General features: G+C 45.6%; 1 protein-coding gene across 1 annotated transcript; it reads left to right on the top strand.

Moving 5' to 3' along the window:
• Positions 1-1585: 1585 nt before the first annotated feature.
• On the top strand, positions 1586-18051 carry BAALC (brain and acute leukemia, cytoplasmic). The gene is made up of 2 exons (XM_010863553.1): positions 1586-1795; positions 16767-18051. The coding sequence occupies exons 1-2, from the start codon at positions 1586-1588 to the stop codon at positions 16875-16877; spliced, it is 321 nt and encodes a 106-aa protein (XP_010861855.1). The 3' UTR covers positions 16878-18051.
• The last annotated feature ends 3632 nt before the right edge of the window (positions 18052-21683 follow it).

Here is a 21683-nt window from a genome sequence, read left to right as displayed (position 1 = left end):
TTACATTTTATTTGTAAAGGATATTATGAATGATCCAAATGAACAGCTGGATAAAGAGGTACACAGGGCAGAATCTGAAAGAGTTCTAAGCACAGGATCTCAGCTGTGGAGTTGCGGTTGCCACCCTCCCAGCATCTGTATGCTTTCACCAACTTGGAAGCTCCCCCAAACGCTGTCACATAGGGATGTTTAGGGAGGTTTAATCATGTAGGCATCATCAGTTACTAACTCAAGTCTCCAGTCCCTCTCCCCTCACCAGAGGTTGGAAGGTGGGGCTGAAAGTTCCAAGTTCCTACTCAAGGTCAGGTCTTCCTGGCAACCAGCCCTCACCCTGACCTAGGGGGCCACCAGGAGTTGCCTCCTTATAACAAATAGTGCTCCTCTCTTTCCTGTCACTCATGAAATTCCAAGGAATTTGGGAGCTCTGTGTCATGAAATGTGAGCAAATACAAAATGTTGTCACCGAAGGTGCTGCTATCCCCCGTTATTACTTGGGAAATGACAAGGGTTTTAGGAGTTCTGTGCCGGGAACTGGGGACAAAGACCAAATATATGTTTCTTTTTGTATCACAGTGTCCTACCCTCACAGACCGCTCTGTCATTGCCGACTGGCCTTGGAGGAGTAGAATGACTGGCCTGCCCGGCTGCCCTCAGCCTCCCTGTGGTCATCACAGCCTCTGCTGTCTTCCTGTCTCCCCCTTGCCACCCCCACCCCCAGTGCTCCCTGGACCACTTTTGTCTTTTCAATTAAATACTCTTTATCCATCAATTCCTCTCTGTAGTCCTCCTCTTGTTTTTCTTTTTCCTTTTTTTGTGGCCTCCCCACACAACTTGTGGGATCTTAGTTCCCTGACTGACCAGGGATTGAACCCTTGCCCTCAGCAGTGACAGCTCGGAGTCCTAACCACTGGACCACCAGGGAATTCCACCCTCTTGCTTTTCACTGAGGCCATATTTAAACTTCATTCTGTCGTTTCTTGGCCTTCCCTGGGAGGAACCACATACTCAGTCCAACACCTTGAAATGGAATTATGTAAAAAACAATGTGTTACCTTCAAACTAGTAATCCCACCTCTAGGAATTTATCCTAGGAGATAATTAAGAATAAAACTTTAGCCCCACTGGCTTTCATCACTGTAACATTTGATATGAAAAGGTAAAAACAAATATCCAATTAGAGGGCATTAGTTAAATAAATAGTGACATATCCATACAGTGACACACCAGACAAGGTGTATGGCAGAATACTTAAGGGTGTGGGAAAATGTCAATGATGTATTATTAAGTAATAATTTGAGGTTACAAAGTTATTTTAAAGTCTCAGTTTTGTAAAAACAGGGACTTGCCTGGTGGTTAAGACTACGGGCTTTCAACACACGGGGGTTACAGGTTCGATCCCTGGTCAGGGAAATAAGACTGCACATGGTCTTGTGGTCAAAAATTATTTTTTAAATTTTTTTTAAAAAAAGAAGAGGAAAAAACCCACACGGGTTCTTATAGAAAATTTAGCTCTGCATGATGGGATTTCTAGGTGACATTTATTTCTTCATTTCTGCTGTCTTGGGGATTGTTTGCAGCAACTGCCATGGGCAAGACTCTAGTCCCATGTTCTGCTTCCCTCCCCACAGGTGTGCTGGAAGATGGCGTGACCTCCAACGGCGTGCCCCGATCGACAGCCCCGAGTGGAATATCCAACCCAGAGAAGAAGATGAGCTGTGGGACCCAGTGCCCGAATCCTCAGAGCCTCAGCTCAGGCCCCCTGGCCCAGAAACAGAACGGCCTCCGGACCGCAGAGGTAGGTCACAGCCGCAGAACGGACGAGAAAGTTGCTTTCGGGCAGAGCCATGCTGAGACTGCACCCACGGAAGCGGCCGTGATGGCTCACCTTGCCAAAGGAAATTCTCCACCCACCCGTGTGAAAATCATTGCAAAGAAAACAGAAGGGCCCCACCTCCCACCCCCTGCCTTGAGGGCTGCTGTGTTTGGTTGAATCAGCGGAAATGGATCCTTGATATTTGGGCTCTAGAGGAAGTGTGTGTTTGTTTAAATACAGCTTTGTTCAAGGGTCTCCTTTGCTGTCTCATCTTGATAGTGAGGACTGTACTGGTTGCAGGAACTAGTCTCACGCCAGGCAGTCGGCGTCACAGGGCTTGGCAGGGAACAAGACCAGAGCCCAGCATGTAGGAGACAAGCCTGGAGTCTTACCTCACCCTCCAGCCAGGCAGACAGCAGAAGGGTCCGCCGGGGGGATCCTGTTGTATGATGTGGTGACGGCACCACCCCACACTGTTGCTATTGGAGATGGAGTGGGGCTGCAGAGTCCCTGGACCTAGCTGGCATCCTTTCTGATTCTTTCTTTTCTCTCAGAGCCGTTCTTGGGAAGGACTCTTCCTGCTGCTGCTCCTGACTGCTCCTTAGCAGACCAGCACGGGGGTCTGCAGTCTTTCCCCCCTTGCCCCCAACTCCATTCCTCCCTCTCACTTCCTCACCATCCCCCATAACCCACTTCAAAGTCCACTACTTGCCTGCTCACTCAATACCTGTCTTTCCCGTCTCCTCTGTCAAAACTTACTGGTCCTATCCCTCAGGCCAGTGCCATCTATTGGATGTCTGAAGATCCGACTGGATTATCTAATGATAGAATTCTTGCCCATATCAGTGAGTTGCCTCTCTAAGCTTTGGTCAGAAAACCTGTTGCAAGTTGAGCTCCAATACTCCTGGACTAAGTGGCTTTGCAGAAATCACTCAGTCTCCCAGAGTCTCAGGATCCTTATCCACACAATGGAAATGATACCAAAATGAGAGAACAGACGGGCCTGCTCTTTGGGAACTGAGAAGTGCAGTGAGAAGGGCAGTAAGGATTCAACAGAGGCTGGTGAGACACCCAGCACCACAACCCCGAGAAAGGAAACACTGATGGTAGTTCTTCAGACACACAGAGGGTCCTGGCTGGGGAGTAGATTTGAGGGCAGCGGTGGCCTTCCTGGGGTCCTGTATGGTCTGCTTTCTTTGTGCATAAGCTGACCTTCTAGAGGCCCAAGCATCATTGCCATCTCCCAAGGCAATCTGGGTCCCACAGAATGACGCCCAGAAGCTCAGTCACTGCTCTCGGTCAGGCCCTGACTTTTGTTCCCCAGCCTGCTCCCCACACCGCACCCTCACCTTTTGAGCCAAGATGAGCACCAAAGGGAGGAAGCAGCTTCGCCCAGTGTGAGTGTGCCTTCACTTTAAAATCCATCACTTTAAAATTGTGTTGTGCAGTTTATACAGTGCTTTTAGGTCTTCTGGGCTTCTCAGGTGGCTCAGTGGTAAAGAATCCACCTGCCAGTGCAGGAAATGTAGGTTTGATCCCTGGGTCAGGAAGATCTCCTGGAGGAAGAAATGACAACCCACTCCAGTGTTCTTGCCTGGAGAATCCCAAGGACAGAGGAGCCTGGTGGGCTATACTCCATGTGGTCACAAAGAGTCAGACACGACTGAGCACGCACGCTTTAGGTCTACTGGCTCATTCATTTTACCCAAGAGTGTGTAAAGTAAGCATCATCCCATTTTATAGACAAGGAAACTGAAATTCACTTGATCGATGACATGAATAGGTCTGATAAGTGCTAGAGATGGGTGTCAGTAACATTAAATTGAAACAAGTGACTATAAGAAAAATAGAGCAGATAGATCTTAAAGTCCTTTTTTTGTTGAAGAATAATGTATTAGTCAGCTATTGCCACAATAATGCTGCATGACAAAGCAAGTCAACATTTAGTGGCTTAAAACAGGAATCTTTCTCCTCTCAATCAACCACAACTTGAATGGCTAGACCTGACTTCAGGCTCCAGGTCTAGCTTAGTCTGTTCCGTGTATATTATTCTGGGAATCAGGCTAAAAGAGCAGCAGCTCTCTGGGATTTATTATGCCTGTGGGAAACCCAAGAGGGCAAACCCATTTCATGTCACTGTTCCCATCAGACCCTCCAACCTCCTATTGGTCAAAGTAAGTCACACAGACAAACCCAACATCAGCAAGACAAGGAAGTGGAGTCTGTCTGCAGTGGATAGACAGCAAAGGATTAGCAATCTACTACATGCAGCATACGTATAGAAAAATGCTCAAGTCAGTCCTAAGTGCGATGAATTTTAATAAGGCGACACACACATGTAACCATCATCTGTAAGGAGACACAGAACAGTATCATTACTCCAAGTATCCCGTGTGCCCCTCACCATAGGGACTCGGATGTGTCTGTCACCATCCGCCCCATAACATAACCACTCTCTGACATCTAGCATTAGAGATCAGTTTTGTTTATTTTTGACTTTTATAAATGGAATCATATAGTATGTGCTCTTTTGGGTCCAGCTTCTTTTGTTCAGCATTATGCTAGTGGGAATTATCCATGGTGCTGTGAGTTGCAAAAATTTCCTCATCTCCACTACCATGTATATTCTGTTAAATGAATACACCACAATTTAACTCGTACTTGAAGGACATTTGGGTTGTTTCCAGTTTAGGGCTGTTGTGAACAATACAGCTGTTAATGTTCTTTTTTAAAATTAATTTTTATTAGAGCAAAGGTGATTGCAGCCATGAAATTAAAAGACGCTTACTCCTTGGAAGGAAAGTTATGAGCAACCTAGATAGCATATTCAAAAGCAGAGACGTTACTTTGCCAACAAAGGTCCGTCTAGTCAAGGCTATGGTTTTTCCAGTGGTCATGTATGGATGTGAGAATTGGACTGTGAAGAAAGCTGAGCACCGAAGAATTGATGCTTTTGAACTGTGGTGTTGGACAAGACTCTTGAGAGTCCCTTGGACTGCAAGGAGATCCAACCAGTCCATTCTAAAGGAGATCAGTTCTGGGTGTTCTTTGGAAGGAATGATGCTAAAGCTGAAACTCCAGTACTTAGGCCACCTCATTTGAAGAGTTGACTCACTGGAAAAGACTCTGATGCTGGGAGGGATTGGGGGCAGGAGGAGAAGGGGACAACAGAGGATGAGGTGGTTGGATGGCATCACCGACTCAATGGACGTGAGTTTGAGTGAACTCTGGGAGTTGGTGATGGACAGGGAGGCCTGACGTGCTGAAGTTCATGGGGTCGCAAAGAGTCAGACATGACTGAGCGACTGAACTGAACTGACTGATAGTTGCTTAAAGTGAATGTTACATATATACACATATATTTAGTCTTTTTTGTATTCTTTTTTTCTTTTTGTCCACATCGTGTGGTATGTGTGATCTTAGTTCCCTGACCAGGGATTGAACCTGTGTCCCCTGCACTGGGAGCTGGGAGTTTTAACCACTGGACCACCAGGGAAGTCCCAACTGTTAACATGCTTGTGCCCTTTGGTAGACATTCCCTTCCCTGGGGTATATACCCAGAAGTAGAATTCCTGGCTCATAGGATGGGTACATATTTGACTTTAACAGATACTGACACAGTTTTCCAAAAGTGGTTATATCACTTAACATGCTAACTGGCAGCAGATGAGTTCCAGTTGGGGACCATAAGAATGTAAGGCCAGTAAGCTGTGCTTAGTCCCATCTTTCTTAGGTCTTCTACATGCAGCCTGGGGTCTAAGCACCTCGTCATATCCTCGATCCTCACAGTGTGGGTATTGTTGTCTCCACTGTACAGATAAGCATGGAGCCTCGGGTGCTTCAGGAGAGCTCTCCCCACCGTGTGGTAGTTAAAAGGGGGCCAGGTAGAGCCCACCCTCCCTAGGCTCCAGCCGTACTGAAAACTGTGTCGCTGGGAGTAAGGACCACACATCTGAGCAATAGGACCAACACAGCACCGGAGGGAGGCGGGGGATGGCACACACTGACAAGCCCAACACACAGCTTTTGTGTTTTCAGATTCAGTGAACAGTGCTGTGTACTAAGTATTTCCAAAATAAGATCAAGGAGCAGATAGCTTCAGTTTTAAGCGTTCAGACAATTGCTGAAGTGTATCAGTGGTCTTCCTGTCCTGAGACCTCACCAGCTACAAGTTGTCCTGACTTCCTCAAGGGCAAAGGTTTCTACCAAAGGTGTCAGCTTACAAGACAGGCCCACTTCTGATTGAAGCTTCTGTTGACACAGCTGAGAGCTGTGTCAACAGAATCTGCTTTAAAAAAAAAAATCTAAAAAAAATCTGCTTAAAAAAAAAAGTAGAATCTGCTAAAAAAAAAAAAAAAAGATTGGGCTTCCCTGGTGGTCTAGTGGTTAAGAATCTGCCTGCCAGTGCAAGGGACGGCAGTTCGATCCCTGGTCCTGGAAGATCCCACATGCCAGAGAGCAACTAAAGCTTGTGTGCCTCAGTGACTGAGCTGCTGTAACTAGACAAAGCCTGCATACAGTAACAAAGACCCAGCACAGCCAAAAAATACACAAATACATAAATCTTTTAAATAAAGAGAAAACGATTTTCTTCCTGTTCCATCTAGGGCTTTTGACACACCGTCTCTTCCTGGCGTGTCTCCTACACCAGGCTAGAGCTTCCTGCGTTTCCTGTGTCTGGCTCAGGCAGTATCCACTGGCCTCTTCCAATCTGCCTTTGGCTCCCCCAAGACCACCTGTTAGTACTTCACAGCATTCCCCTGGACGTTATCGGGCTACCAGCTAATGGTTCTTGGGCACTTTTTTAAAGCTTCCCCTCTCCAGAAGAACCTGTTCATGAAGCATGCGTAATCATGCCCATGTCTACTCAGTGTTCCGGTTCAGACTGACAGACCGTGTTTGTGGGTTAAAGGCAATCCTCCCCTGGTCTGGAAAATTTCCTCACTGGGTCGTGTAAGAACATTTTGGATTCATTCATCTGATGCTCACCCACTGAGTGCTGTCTGGGTGCCTGCCAGGCACTGTTCTGATGCCAAGGGTCCAGGAGTGGAAGAGGCAGCTGCCAATTTTAATGGCACTGAGCCTGGGGAGGCAGATAATACAGGGTAAATGAACAAAGCCTTACGGATTCAAAATGGTGCTGCGAAGGAAATGAAAGGTCACTGGTAGGGGATGGTAGTTCAGCTCAGTTCAGTCGCTCAGTCATGTCGGACTCTTTGAGACCCCATGAACCGCAGGATGCCAGGCCTCCCTGTCCATCACCAACTCCCGGAGTCCACCCAAACCCATGTCCATCGAGTCGGTGATGCCATCCAACCATCTCATCCTCTGTCGTCCCCTTCTCCTCCCTACTCGATTTAACGCAGATGTGATCCCACAGTTCAGATCGCTTTCCGAAGGGTGATGGGGCAGCTGACGCCTATGAGCAGCCGCACCTCGCATTCGGAGCCCTGCTCCAATCCACGCCCCATCAGACCAACCACATCTTTCTTTCAGTTCCCGCTGGCCTCTGTCTCATGCCCGGTTTTAATAGGTGATAACTGGCAGAAAGAATGTGACAAAAGTGATGCTTCACAAGTCGGAACTGTCTCAGTGGGGCGCTCTTTCTTTCTCTATTAAACCTTGATTTGCTCCAGTCACCTGGGACCTTTTTTACTGAAGAGCAGCTGATAGATCATCGGCTGTCTCCTCCCCACCCCTCCCTGAGCCCAGCAGACAACACAAGGGGAGCTCTGTAGCTGCTTGTTCTCTCCTGCCAATGAATTGCTCAGGAGCTCAGGGCCACCTCCAGACATGACTCTCCAACACATTTCTTCAGGCTGAGGACTCCTGTTTTCCTCCTCCAGAGCTGTCTCAAGTATTCAGCTAAGGTAGAGAAGTGAATATGGATGTAGCTCTGGGCACACGAAACTCTGGTCTGTGGCCGGCCTCCCAGTGGAGCCTTCACATCCTCAGAAGCTTCATCTTTTTGGGTTTGCTTTATTATTCTCGGCAGAGTAGCCAGACCTTGACAAACAAATTAGCCGATGCCTAGACTGGTTCTCGGCTAGGTAGCCTCTCCTTTCTTTGCTCCCAGCCCCCTCCTCTCTCCAGTGTCTAATTGTCAGCAAGGCTTGGCATGGTCCAGGAAAGGTAGGTGAAGCCTCAGAGATGTGGATGTGACCAGAGGCGGGGGTGGGGGGGCATAATCCCGAAAGGAGGATGAAACCAACCCAGAATCTCTCCTGGTGGTGGTAATGTAAGATCCATGAGGAGAGTTTGGAAAGGAAATGTGAGTTTCTCTTAGAGAAACAAAAACATGATGTTAAAAGGAGACAGAGGGAAAAAAAAAAGGCACATTTAGGACAACAAGAGAAGAAGACCCTGTAGAAGGGGCCTCCTTTGATGCATGTTCTAGTTTGAGCCTGGGAAAAGGAAGCAAAGTAGCAGTTTAGGGGTGGGGGTGTGTGTGTGTGGTGATTTCCACAATTGCATGTATATATTAGCTGCTACCTTATGTAGATGAAGAATTGCAAGACTCGCTGTTCACCTAAGGGTCTGCAGGAAAACCAATTTGATTAGAAGACTCTCAGGACAGAGATGGAGAAGGAAATGGCAACCCACTCTAGTATTCTTGCCTAGAGAATCCTATGGACGGAGGAGCCTGGTGGGCTGCTGTCCACAGGGTTGCACAGAGTCAGACACGACTGAAGCAACTTAGCAGGCATGCATGCATTGGAGAAGGAAATGGCAGCCCACTCCATATTCTTGCCTGGAGAATCCCAGGGATGGAGGAGCCTGGTGGGCTGCCATCTATGGGGTTGCACAGAGTCGGACACGACTGAAGCGACTTAGCGGCAGCAGCAGCAGGGCAGAGACCTTCTTATTCTCTTTTGTATTCTTCCATTGTCCCCTGAGCCTGCTTCAGGAGTGTGCACCTAGCATGTACTCATGGATTGGTTTTTAATTGATTTTTTAATTGGAGGAAAATCACTTTACAAATTTTGGTGGTTTTTGTCCTACAACAACACAAATCAGCCACAAGTACACATATATAGCCTCTCTCCGCTCCCCTCACCCCACTCCTCCAGATCATCAGAGTGCCTGTGCTATACAACAACATCCCGAGGCTGTTATACAGAGTGAAGTAAGTCAGAAAGAGAAAAACAAATATGGTATATTAACTCACCGATTGCTGATAATGTGGTTGGCCTGGGACTTCATTAAGACTAGAAAGTCTTCCCACGGGTCCACTCCCAACTCACCCCACCCCACCCCCTGTGCTACCATCATATGATTGATGACTGTTCCCTTGGAGCCAGCTGCTTTTCTAAAGCAGGTTCTACTGCCCTCCTAGTGTTTGATCTATCTGAGGTTTAAGTTGAAAAGCAACAACTTCTTTTGGCACCAGATACCTGATAAATAAAAACCCCTAGACTTAGTTAGCCTAAATTAGCGCAAGTGGCTGTGTTCTGTGTAGGATTTGCTTTAGATTTGGGGAGCTCTTGAGAATTTTGCCCAAGTCATGGTCTGACCCATGCCTTTGGAGGCTAGTATCCTGGCCCTTGGTGGAGTTGCTGAGATCAAATGTTTCCTGAACAAGCTCGTGTTAATGCCACCCTGGAGAAGGAAATGGCAACCCACTCCCGTATTCTTGCCTGGAGAACTCCATGGACACAGGAGCCTGGCAGGCTACAGTCCATGGGGTTGCAGAGAGTAGGACACGAATGAGCAGCTAACATAACATAACATATTGAGAGTTTTGCCCAAGACATGGTCTGACTCCTGTCTTTGGAGGCTAGTATCTTGGCTCTCGGTGGAGTTGCTGAGATCAAATGTTTTCTGAACAACCTCACATTAATGCCAGTGAAGCAGCAGCAAATAAATTCCTGGAACTGGGGGAACAGCTAGAAGTCTGTTCTTGTGTGTCTCCTTTTAATGGGGCATGATGGAAAAGAAGAAAAATGTCTTGAGTTGTAGCTGTCAAGGCTCGAGCTTTCATCTTTTGGGAAGGCGGAGAGGAAGAACCAACATTTCAGTGTCTACTGTGAACAGACACCCTGTGTATATACATGGCATTATCTTTAACCCTCACAGTGATAAGTGGTCAGTAGCATCATTCATTCCCCAGCTGGGAAAACAGGCTTGGAAAGGTAAGGCCAGCATGGCACAGGGAGTAGTATCTGGCTGTGTTGGAGTTCAAATCCAGGTCTGTCTGCCTCCAAACTCTACGATCTTCGTCCCATTTCCTGAAACAAAATGGTGGAGAATTTAGTGTGAGTGCTGACAATTGCAGGAATCTATATGTGAGACCCAAAGCCCACATCTACCCTCCTACCATCTTTAGTTCAACTCACCACCCCTGTTGACATTGTGAAAGAAAGTGAAAGTAAAAGTCATTCAGTTGTGTCCAGCTTTTTGCGACCCCATGGACTGTAGCCTGCCAAGTTCCTCTGTCCATGGAATTCTCCAGGCAAGAATACTGGAGTACATAGCCATTCCCTTCTCCAGGGGATCTTCCCAACCCAGGGATCAAACCCAGGTCCTCCTGCATTATAGGCAGATTCTTTGCCTGTTGACGCTGACTTTGGGCAAATTGCTTTAGCCTGAGTGACTTCAGCTGCCTCCTCAGAAAAAGAGAACACAGCTGCATTGCTGGCCGTCTTTCAGGGATGGCCCAAGGAGCAATTAATAATGAGCATGATTGAAATCCTGTAGGAAAGTTCTAGAATGTTTAGGCAGGGCAATGCAAACAGGTTCTCCTGCCAGGGATTTTTTTTCCTCTTTCTTTCTGAAGATGTATCTTTACACTTATGTCCTTCATCAGATTGTCAGGTGTCTGTTATGTGATAAGCACTAAATTAGATGCTGGGAATACCAGACTGGGTCACTACCCCCTTGAAGTTTTAATCTAATGAAGATGTAAAAATAAGCATGTAAACAAGCAGATAAATAGATAACCCAATCTCTGGTTAAAGGCCAAGAAGAAAGTACAGAGTACCAGGAGAGGAAATGAGACAGCCCCATACTGTGTCTGCTTAGAAAATCCCTTCAACACCCCTTAAGAAATGATTAGCTGTGATCACCTCTGGCGAAAGCACGGTGTGGCCCCAGCATGGGAGCAAGTGTTGCTCGTCACTCTGCCCTTCCCTACTCTGTGGATTTCTTTTTACCATAATTACATATCGTTTTTATAATTTATAAAAAATACTAGTTACATAGAACATTGGTGTCTGATAAATTGTGATCTCACGGACTTCCAGGTGGTCCAGTGGTTAAGAATCCACCTGCCAATGCAGGGATCGCCGGTTAGGTCCCTGGTTGGGGAACCAGGCCGCATAGCAACTAAGTCTGTGCTCTGCAACTAGGGAAGCCAGTGCAATGAGAAGCGCGTGCACTGCAGCAAAAAGCAGCCCTGCTCACTGCAACTAGAGAAAGCTCGTGCACAGCAGTGAAGACGCAGCACAGTCACCAATCAATAAATACATTTTCAAAAAACATTTTGATCTCAGGAAGCCTTGTTTTTCTTCATTGTCTACAAGGACCTGCAAAAAGGTCAGTACAGCCCTGGTAGGTATATTCGTGGAGTCAAATTAAAGCAAAGAACGTCACCATTTCCATTTGGGAGAAAAGTGAGAAAAGGCTGAGGAGACGTAGCTGCCCTCTTGAGTTCAGGTCTCCTTTTGTGGGAATGAGCTGGCTCATTGACTTTTAAAACCCTGAAAGAAACACATCCATCTGCCAGGAAGTTATCACAGTCAGTCTGGTTACCCTTGAGAAATGGCAGCCAGTAAGTTACTATTAATTAAAAAGGCAATATCGAGAGGACTAAAATCTATGATTCTAAACCTGCAGAAATTAAAACGAGGCGAGGGGAAAATAGAAAAGCTGTAAAACTGGGCAAGAAACAAGAGTGTGGCCATTAACAAAAGCCAGTGGTGATAAAACTCACAAGACAAGAATTTTAAAAGTGGAAGGATTGAATTAACAGACAGCCACAGAAGGAAAAGGTGCCAAACAGGCTTCTCTCAGCATTGAGTTGAAGACCATAAGATTTTCTTTTTTAAGCCAATAATTGCAATAGGGACACATTTTGCTTTCCTGTCATTGAATAGAGAGAGTTGGCTGTTAAATTAAAAGGCTCAGATGGCTAAAAACCTCATCAGAGGCGGAAATATCTGTGTCATACAAAACGCCATGGTCCCAGAAGCACAAGTGGTGTAATTATTCTGTGTATCTATATAGCTCTTCTCAGAAGGGGGCTTGCTTCTTGGAACTTCTAGACAAACTCCCTGGCCTTGTGGTTCTCTTTCTCATTCATCTTCTTTGTCCGTCTCATTTGGGCTTCAAATCTGAGGTTTTCAAGTTGTAACTACATTTGAGCAACTGCCAACCTCCTAGATAATTGTGCCATTATAAAAAGGGTGGTTGCCTCTCTGAGGTCTCAGACTCGGAAGTTTCTCTTTGCTGTTTTAAGTCAATGCACTGTTGTTCTAATTGTTTCATTTGTCATATTAAATATACTGTAATTATTTGAAAGTGGATTTGTTTATGGCTTGGAATTGTCTGTGCCCATTATTAGAATGCAGAACTCCAGTTTGTCCTTTATTCAAAGACAGATCTTATAGAGTTATTATTATTGTTGGTATTTAGAAGTAGCCCCGCCAACAGTGTTCTGGCCTGGAGAATTCCATGGACTGTATAGTCATGGGGCTGCAAAGAGTTGGACACGACTGAGCGACTTTCACTTTCACCAGTAGTGATGGTTTCAGTAGAATAAGAAAGATTCCCAGAATGTGGGATTTTGTTTGAAGACGGTCTTGGGCAAGCCAGGAGAAGTCGATCACCCTATTAATGCTAAGTGACATGCTTAATTCTCTCCGAAACCCTCCTTACAAAAACCACTAAGAAACAAGCATTATTCCCCCTTTCAGATAAGGGAAGTGAGTTTCAGAGGTTAAAGCAATGTCTTGTACAGCTTGTTGTTTAGTTGCTAAGCCGTGTCCAACTCTTTTGCGACCCTGTGGACTGCAGCCCGCTCTTAATAATGGCAAAGCCTCATGCCAAGTCTATCTGGCTCCCAAAGCTTGTCCTTTGAACGTCTTCATTGTCAGGCTTTTGATTCACAGATTTAAGAAATTGCCCCATGGACTTCCCTGGTTGTCCAGAGGCTGGGACGCAGGGCTCCCAATGCAGTGGGCGGGTTTGATCCCTAGTCAGGGAATTAGATCCCACCTGCCTCAACTGCTGCCATTAAAGATTCCATATGCCACCACAAAGACAGAAGACTCAGCACCACCGAATAAATTTTTTTTAATTGCTCCAGTGTACTTGAGATGCAAACTGTACATATTCTGCGGCTTTTCTGGGAATGACTGTTTTGTAGCCTTTAACTCTTAAACAGGCTGAAAAACTAACGATCATCTAACTATTAAATGTTGCCTGGATTTTTTTAATCTTATGAAGGCAGACTGAACCATGGAGCAAGAGCACTTTCTGTGTAGAATTTTTAATAACTTTGTGAAACCTTGCCAATAACTCTAAAGAAAAGCAGTTCTACAGTTTAGAAAGTTTACATTTCCATTCTGGAAAGCTCTCTTACTGCCTACTGGTTTGATGGGAATGCCGCCCTCCACTTGGCTCATTTCAAATAAGGCCTCTGTGTCTCTCCTCCATGCTGCAGTCCTCTGAGCTTTTATGCAATAACACCCAAAATTGAAATCAGATGGAATCAACCTATATTTCGGAAACAAAAATGGTTGTGGGATTCTATGGGCTTTCTGCTTTTAGGGAAAAAATAAACCCATAAGTCACTGCTAGGCCCTAGTGCCAGTTCAGGCGTGGAGGAGCTAAGTGAAAAGTGAAAGCGTCAGTCGCTCAGTTGTGTCTGACTCTTTGCAACCCTATGGGCTGTAGCCCACCAGGCTCCTCTGTCCATGGAATTCTTCAGGCAAGCATACTAGAGTGGGTAGCTATTCCCCTCTCCAGGGAATCTTCCAGACCCAGAGATCAAACCTGGGTCTCCTGCAATGCAGGCAAAATTATTTACCATTTGAGCCACCAGGGAAGCCCCAAGTGCAAGACTAAATTCTTAGACAGTATTGACTACTGATAGTTAAAGAAAGGGTACATTCTCAGATATGTGGTGTTTATTCATTCATTCACCCATTTGTTCAACCAAAGTTAAATTGAAGGCCTTCTATATCTCAGATTATGCTAGGTGCTGGGAACTTGATGAGGAAAACACTGAAATCCTATCTCATGAAATCAATGAATAAGGCTAAAGTTGCATATAGTCAAAATGATCGATAAACATTCCTCAAATCACCCATGAAGTATTATCTTAGGTCAGATTCCCTGGAAGCAGAGCTTGACATGAGGATTCTTGTGCAAGTAAGTGAGTAAAAGCGTAGTCTCAGGTGAAACCCTTAAGGTGGTGGGACGCAGGGTGGGGCAGAGGACCAAGTTCTGCAAATACTAAGCTCAGCTGAAGAGTTGTAGCTGCAGCCTCAGCCTGATCCCTCAGGGAGCTCCAAAGCATGAATGGCATTGTGGATTTATACCCCCTTGAGGCAAAAGGGCCAGTCTTTATGTTCCCCATGATCAGGCATTAGCTTTGGGTTATCTCTAGAAATTCAGGTATAACCTGTTTGGTATTTCTGGCTGAGGTGGCTCCAATCAGATAAGGGCAATTCTCAAAAGAAGGGTGCAACTCTGAGTGATTAGCAGCCAGAACTCAAAACAGTTGAGGGATGGAGGCACCAGCCAAGTAGAGGGCATCTGAGAGCAGCATCGCCAGCAGCCACTACACAGGATTTATGCGACCTGTTCAGTTCAGTTCAGTCACTCAGTCGTGTCCGACCCTGCAACCCCATGGACTGTAGCACGCCAGGCCTCCCTGTCCATCACCAACTCCCGGAGTTTACTCAAATTCATGTCCATTGAGTCGGTGATGCCATCCAACCATCTCATCCTCTGTCGTCCCCTTCTCCTCCCCCCTTCAATCTTTCCTAGCATCAGGATCTTTTCAAGTGAGTCAGTTCTTCGCATCAGGTGGCCAAAGTATTGGAGTTTCAGCTTCAACATCAGTCCTTCCAGTGAACATTCAGGACTGATTTCCTATAGGATGGACTAGTTGGATCTCCTGGCAGTCCAAGGGACTCTCAAGAGTCTTCTCCAACACCACCGTTCAAAAGCATCAAATCTTCCGCACTCAGCTTTCTTTATAGTCCAACTCTCACATCCATATACGACTACTGGAAAAACCATAGCCTTGACTAGACAGACCTTTGTAGGGAAAGTAATGTCTGCTTTTTAATATGCTGTCTAGGTTGGTCATAACTTTTCTTCCAAGGAGTAAGCGTCTGTTAGAAACCTGCATTTCACCTTTTTAAATACAACAGGGCAGTTATTATCCGGTGAGGCAACAGGCTACCACATCTTAGGATGCACTACAGATGAAATCATTGGCTTATGTTCAGGGACCATGTTGTATGAAAAAGAGGCTTCTATCAACACTAGACTCACACCCGGAATGGGGAGATGCTTATGCCGTGAGAGATGCTCCGACACTTCTGAGACTTGTTTTCCAGGAAGCCGGCTCTGAGATGTCATCCTGTGGGATATTCTTCGGGAAGTCAGCAGGAGAGGGAGCCAGAAGCAGGAGTAGGGCAGAGGAAGTGGAGCCACAGTGCGGCTCTGACCACAGCCTCAGTGACCCCACCTCATGGGGAGCCTTGGAGCTAAATGGCTGGTCAGGGCTGGCCTGCTTTGGGTCAGATAGCTAGGCATGTATACCCCTGCGGCACCCTCTCATTGGGCCACCTCAGGGAAGGAGGGCCCAGGGTGAGGGGGCTTTCTGCAGCTGAGGCTGCCCTGAAGAGACAGCTTGAGGCTGTTTGATGGCTGCACTCTCTGCAGCCGGGCAGAGGGCCTCCCTGGCATGGGGGTTGGGAGCACACACATCTCTGTCCAAGATGGCGACGACTTGGGAGGCCCGTCTGTTGCTCACTTGACGTCAGCACGTGATCACTGAGAAGAATAGGCGCAGAATTACCCTCCCCCCCGGACTGGGTAACGTTGTCTTCTCTTGAGGGGAAATGCCAGGGTTGTGCACATATGCTTGAGGAATCTGCAATTTAGTCAGTGCTTTAGTATTTAATATGAATCCTGGACTTATCTCACTGGTGTGTCTTCACTTAGAAGTGGATGATCTACAGATTTAGAGAACAAACTTGTGCAGAGAGGTAAGGAGAGAGGAGGCAATAATAAGGTTTTGGGGGGGAAATAGTTATTATAGGATTATATGAAATCATGTGTGTGACACTTTCAAAAATTGTAAGGCACTGTGGAATTTAAAGAATCTTTCTTTTAATTAAAAAATTGAAGAAAAAAGAAGTGGACAATTTATCTTATTTTCTATTTATCATACTTACCAGGTCTTTTTTTTTTTTTTTTTCTCATTTTGGTTAGTGACAGGCATTGTATCTTATATTCATTTTCTTAGTCAGTGATTATAATAACCTTATGAGTTAGGTACTATTATTATCTTCCATCTTACAGATGAGGAAACTCATCTAAGGGTTAGAGAGGTTAGAAAAAAACTTGCCTACAGTGAAATTATAAAGTCAGTGTTCGAACCAAAGTCTGTCTGACTCCAAAGCTCAAACCCTTAGCTATTCTACCAAAGCCAACAGTGAAATCCTTCACATTGCCCTTTGATGGACCTTTGCTAATTGATTCATTCATTCCTTCAACACTGCTTTACCAAGCATCTCTTATACCAAGCTCTGCACTAGGTTGGTAAAAGAGCTTCAACAGAACAGCCTATGAAAAGGAGTATATGTGCATGTGTCCTTATGAGTTATTCTTCCTGTCTGTGTGTGTGTGTAACAACTTCAAGAGATTAATGCCAATATGAGGACCTTTGGATATTTCTTAGTAACTCAATTCACTGCATTAAACTTTTTAACAGGCTAAAAGGGAGACTAAGCGGATGACTGCAAAAGAAGTCACCATTAATGTCGCAGACAGCATCCGACAGGTGGACAGAAGTCGAAGAATCACAAAGAACTGCATCAACTAGCAGAGTGTTCCACCAGCTGAAGGGCAGAGGGACTTCCTTGGTGCCCCTCACATCCTGGATACTGTTGAGGAACCTTGAAGAAGAGGTTGCTCTTGCTGCGTGGGAGCACGGCCAAGGGCTTTGGGATGCTGTCTTCGCCTGTTGAGACATTCTCAGCCTCCTGTATATCACATAAATGCACTGGCACAGTATTCCCATAGGGTAATAAACCACAAATGTGTGTTCAGTTTGTCTCTTGTAACTCCTCCAGTGTGGTCTGATAGAAAAATGGTGAGCAAAAGCCACGGGCCAGTTTAGGAAACAGAAAAATGGGAGGGGTGGATTTCCGGCTGAGTCATGGTCAGTTCTGTGCTCTCCTGGCCACGGCAATATGCACTGTTTCAGGCCAGCTTATTCCTTCATTATTCCTTTATTTTAAAATACTACTATCACAAAGCTTACTTAAAAGCTGGCTTTCACCCAACTTTCTTGAATGAGGAATCAAGAAACAGGAAAACTGTTACTCTTGTTTCCTTAGCTCCCTATGACACAGATTCAGATCCAATTTTATAGGAACTAACCCCACCAACAACCAGTGTGTCCCAAGGAGGCCTCGGTGATACAGTCACACCCATTTCTCTCTCACCTGTCTTCAGCATCCCCCCAGGCTGGGGTCCACATCAGCCTCTGAACAACGGTATTACAATTTTGGTCACTTCAGACGCCTTCAGGGCTCTGCAGATGTTGCATTTTTCCAGCTTTCCACTTTGCTTGTTTTCTTGAGTATTTTTTCTCTCCAGTAAGACCTCTGGCCCAGTCAAAGACTGGGCTCACAAGAGGGAGAAAATCTGGGACATGTCGGCTTCCCTTAGGCCTCTCTGCATAGCTCAGGACTGTGTCATTTGGTATCCGCAAAGAAATCCCTTTAGGAAGTTAGTACCTGGTTGGTGTGAAGTCACATGGACTTTAGATCAACATGCAGTCTGTTAGAAGTCAAGTAGCTGAGGGGGTAAATAAAAAAATTTTTTTTGATAGGAATAAAATTTTCTAGCATTCTTTAAACATTTAAGTGGACGTATTTTCCTCCAAAATAATGTAGCCTGATTTTTAAAGGACTGTCAACATGCCTGGGGTTGGGAAAGGCAGGACTAAAGTTGTATTGAATGATACCAATAAACTCCGTGTTTAGCAGAAATGCACAGTCTGATGGTGTATGTTTATCTAACATAGTCCAGAGAATTGACACAAACTGGCTAAAAATTCAGATCCTTGGCCTCGTTACCTGCCAGCTGTGTTATTCCTCAAACACAAGCGGGCAGTGTCCTTCCTTCCTTCAGTGGACTGTATATTTATTCATTAAACATTAAATGACAGCCCTGTGTAAGGCTGAGAGATTTAGAGTCTGGCCAGTCACTGCCGTGGGCTTCCCAGGTGGCACTAGTGGTAAAGAACCTGCTTGCCAGTGCAGGAGATGAAGAGATGCGGGTTCGATCCTGGGATGGGGAAGATCCCCTGGAGAAGAAAATGGCAACCCCCTCCAGTATTCTCTCCTGGAGAATCCCATGGACAGAGGAGCCTGGTAGGCTGTGGTCCATAGGGTCACAAAGAGTCAGACATGACTGAAGTGACTTAGCATGCATACCCGCACTGTCATGGTTGTATATCCTGAATCTCACGGTGAAATAACTAAGAGGCTGGTTTTTAGACATTGAGATATATGTGGTGTGAACTGTTCTGCAGTGTAACCTCATTTTTATGGTCAAGCTAGGTTTCTCTCTCAAACTACAGATCTGGGCTTCCTTCCGATCACTCTACAAGACTCCATCATACACAAAACTACAGTTTTACCAAGTCTTTATCATTTTGTGATTCTTTGAGAAAGGGCTTTTAGGGAACTTTAGGTTCTGAAACTTTTAGAAATAATAATAAAGCAAAACCTGTGACTCTGGCGTCCCCTCTGGCATTACTCAGCAGAAGCCACCTACTGCCAAAGCTTGGCGTTCGTCCACCCACTGCCAAAGCTTGGTGTTCGTTGACCCAGCAAACTCAAGGGCTCATGCATTGCGTTTCTGTGCAAGGTCTTCCTGCACCAGCAACCCTGCCAGTTGCCAGCTGAGCCCCCTTCCTCTTTGCAACCTTGTTTTTTGCATCACTTAACTACTGTACGTTGTTTGGAATTTATTAACTTGAGAGGATGTCTCTGGTTTATCAAAAACAGTTTCCACTTCTGGAGGAGAGGGGAATAAAGGGCATTACATGATCTTTCCTGCTCCAGAACAATCTGGATGGGTCATGGTGGAGGGGTCTGACAGAATGTGGTCCACTGGAGAAGGGAATGGCAAACCACTTCAGTATTCTTGCCTTGAGAACCCCTTGAACAGTATGAAAAGGCAAATTTGTGTACATAGCTGCTTAGATATCTTGTTTCTTTTAAACAAAGGGCTTTGGGCTTCCCTGGTGGCTCATTGGTAGATGAACTACCGCCTGCCAGTGCAGGAGACCTGGGTTCAATCCCTGATCTGGGAAGATCCTACATGCCTCGGAGCAACCAAGCCTGGGAGCCACAGCTACTGAGCCCACGTGCCACGACTACTGAAATCTGAATGCTCTAGAGCTCGTTCTGTGCAACAAGAGGAGCCACTGCAATGAGAAGCCCTCACGCCACAACGAGAGAGTGGGCCCTGCTTTCCACAACTAGAGAAAGCCCCCACGCAGCAAGGAAGAGCCAGCCCAGCCAAACAAATAGATTATTTTTTAAAATAAATAAACAATGGGCTTTTACATAAGTGATGCCTGAGAGTCCTCCCCAAATCCTCATGAAACAGGTAAAGGGAACACTGTTCCCATTTACAGTTTAAAAAGTATTTATGGTCTGTTCAGCCAGTACGTGGCAGAACAAGGATTCAAGAGAGGAAGTTTGCCTGCAGATCCAGTGGTTTCCACAGGACGGCTTTCCCAGCCAGAAGGTCTAGCATGGCCAGGAGATGGACTTGGAGGGGAAAGACTTGGATGGGCTTTGCAGGTCATTACTCCCAGCCAAACCTAATTCTAAATAATATACTAACTTCCCATCTTTGAAAACTTGGAAGATCTTTCATCCCTGGGTCCTTATTGTTGCTTACATACAGTCAGCTGGAGTTGATAAGATTGTGTTAGCTGAAGTTGGGGGTCTCCAGCTTGTGAGGGCCCCCACCACTCACTGTGGCTGACACATTGCAGCCTCCCCATTTGTTACCTGCTTGAGCTCTGAGACATTTGTGTTTGCAACCCTTGCTCCAAATTGTGTTTCCAGTATATCGTTTTCATGTTCTTTTCAGGAGTCGTCAAAATATACAAGGTCCTTTTACTGCATTCCCACCATTCTGGGAAGTCAAACTTGGGAAAATTTTCTGAGTAGGCAAACTCCGAACGTGATTTCATTTTTAAAGTTCTGTATTCACCTCCTCTTTCATTTACTCCATAGGAATTTCTCAAGAAGCTTCCATGTGTTCAAAGTTGAGATACAGTGAAGAATAAAACAGACTTGTCCCGTGCCCTCGTGTACTAATGGAGAAAACGGACAATAATGACATAAAGAAATGATCACAGTAACTTAAGATGGTGATGAATGCTGAAAAGAAGACAGGAGTTAACAGGAGAATGGATTGGAAGGAGGCAGAAATGGAAGCAGGAACCATTTAGGAAGCACTGCAGCAGCCCTGGAGAGAGATGCAAGGAGCAGAGGAATGGCTTTGAAGATGGGTAGAAGTGAATGGATGCTGAGAACATTTCAGAAATAGAAACATTAAGAGTTGCTCATGGACTGGTTTTAGGGAATGAAGAGAAGGGGGGAAATCAGTGTGATTCCTAAGTTTTTTGTTTGATCAACAGGGTTTTGGCAAAGTACTATAAGATGAAGTGAAAAATTTTGTTTGGGTCTCTTTGAAGGGGCAGGTGATTCTCTCAGCTGGGTTGTATTTCCCAGTCTCCCTTGCTGTGAGTTCCTAAATTATCTCAGCAATTCTGAAAATCCCCAGTTTGGGGACAGCCCCCCTCTGGAGAAGGAAATGGCAACCCAGTCCAGTATTCTTGCCTGGAGAATCCCACAGACAAAGGAGCCTGGTGGGCTACAGTCCATGGAGTCGCAAAGAGTCAGACACGACTGAGTGACTAACACACACACACACACCCTCTGGAGAATTTGCCAACAAAATCTCAGACATGTTTAAAGGGACAATATAAAGTTTCCAGAACCCCAAACTATCAATAACTAAGCAAGCTTTCTTCCTCTGCATTATCCTGAGTCCATGCATCTGCCCAATGCCCAAGCTTCTTAGTAAGGTTTTGTGAGAAATCATTCGTGAGAATGGTTGCTGTCTTCATCTCATGGTGCCCATGGTACATTCTGTATTGGATAAGAAGTGCTTATCTTGGAAAAAAGATATATTTGTGGTACATAAACAAATTACTCAAGTAAGAAGCCAGTTCTCTGGTACATTTACCCTTAAGAGCTGAATTTTATATGCCAAGTCTTGCCCATATCCTGGAAATTTCAGGGTTGGATAACAGTTCAACAGTAACAAACCACCTTGTGTTCATCTTCATTGCTGGGCACAGTGCTAAGCACTTTAGATACACATCGTTACTAAATCCTTCCGCTATCATGAGTCAGGTTGGGACCTGAAACATGGGACCTGGGATCCCTTGTGGCAGTGCTTGTATCTGTGCAAATGTCTGCTTGAGCAACAGGATACAAAGAAACTTTAAGGGTAAGAATAACTTTGTGCATGCACAATTGGCCTAAATTATGTACAAAAAGATACAAAAAGACAAAACATCCAACTGCCA

Source organism: Bison bison, unplaced genomic scaffold (genome assembly GCF_000754665.1).
Source record: "Bison bison bison isolate TAMUID 2011002044 unplaced genomic scaffold, Bison_UMD1.0 scf7180017864491, whole genome shotgun sequence".
Classification (NCBI taxonomy): Eukaryota; Metazoa; Chordata; class Mammalia; order Artiodactyla; family Bovidae; genus Bison; species Bison bison.
This window is presented reverse-complemented; position numbering and strand designations above follow the sequence as displayed.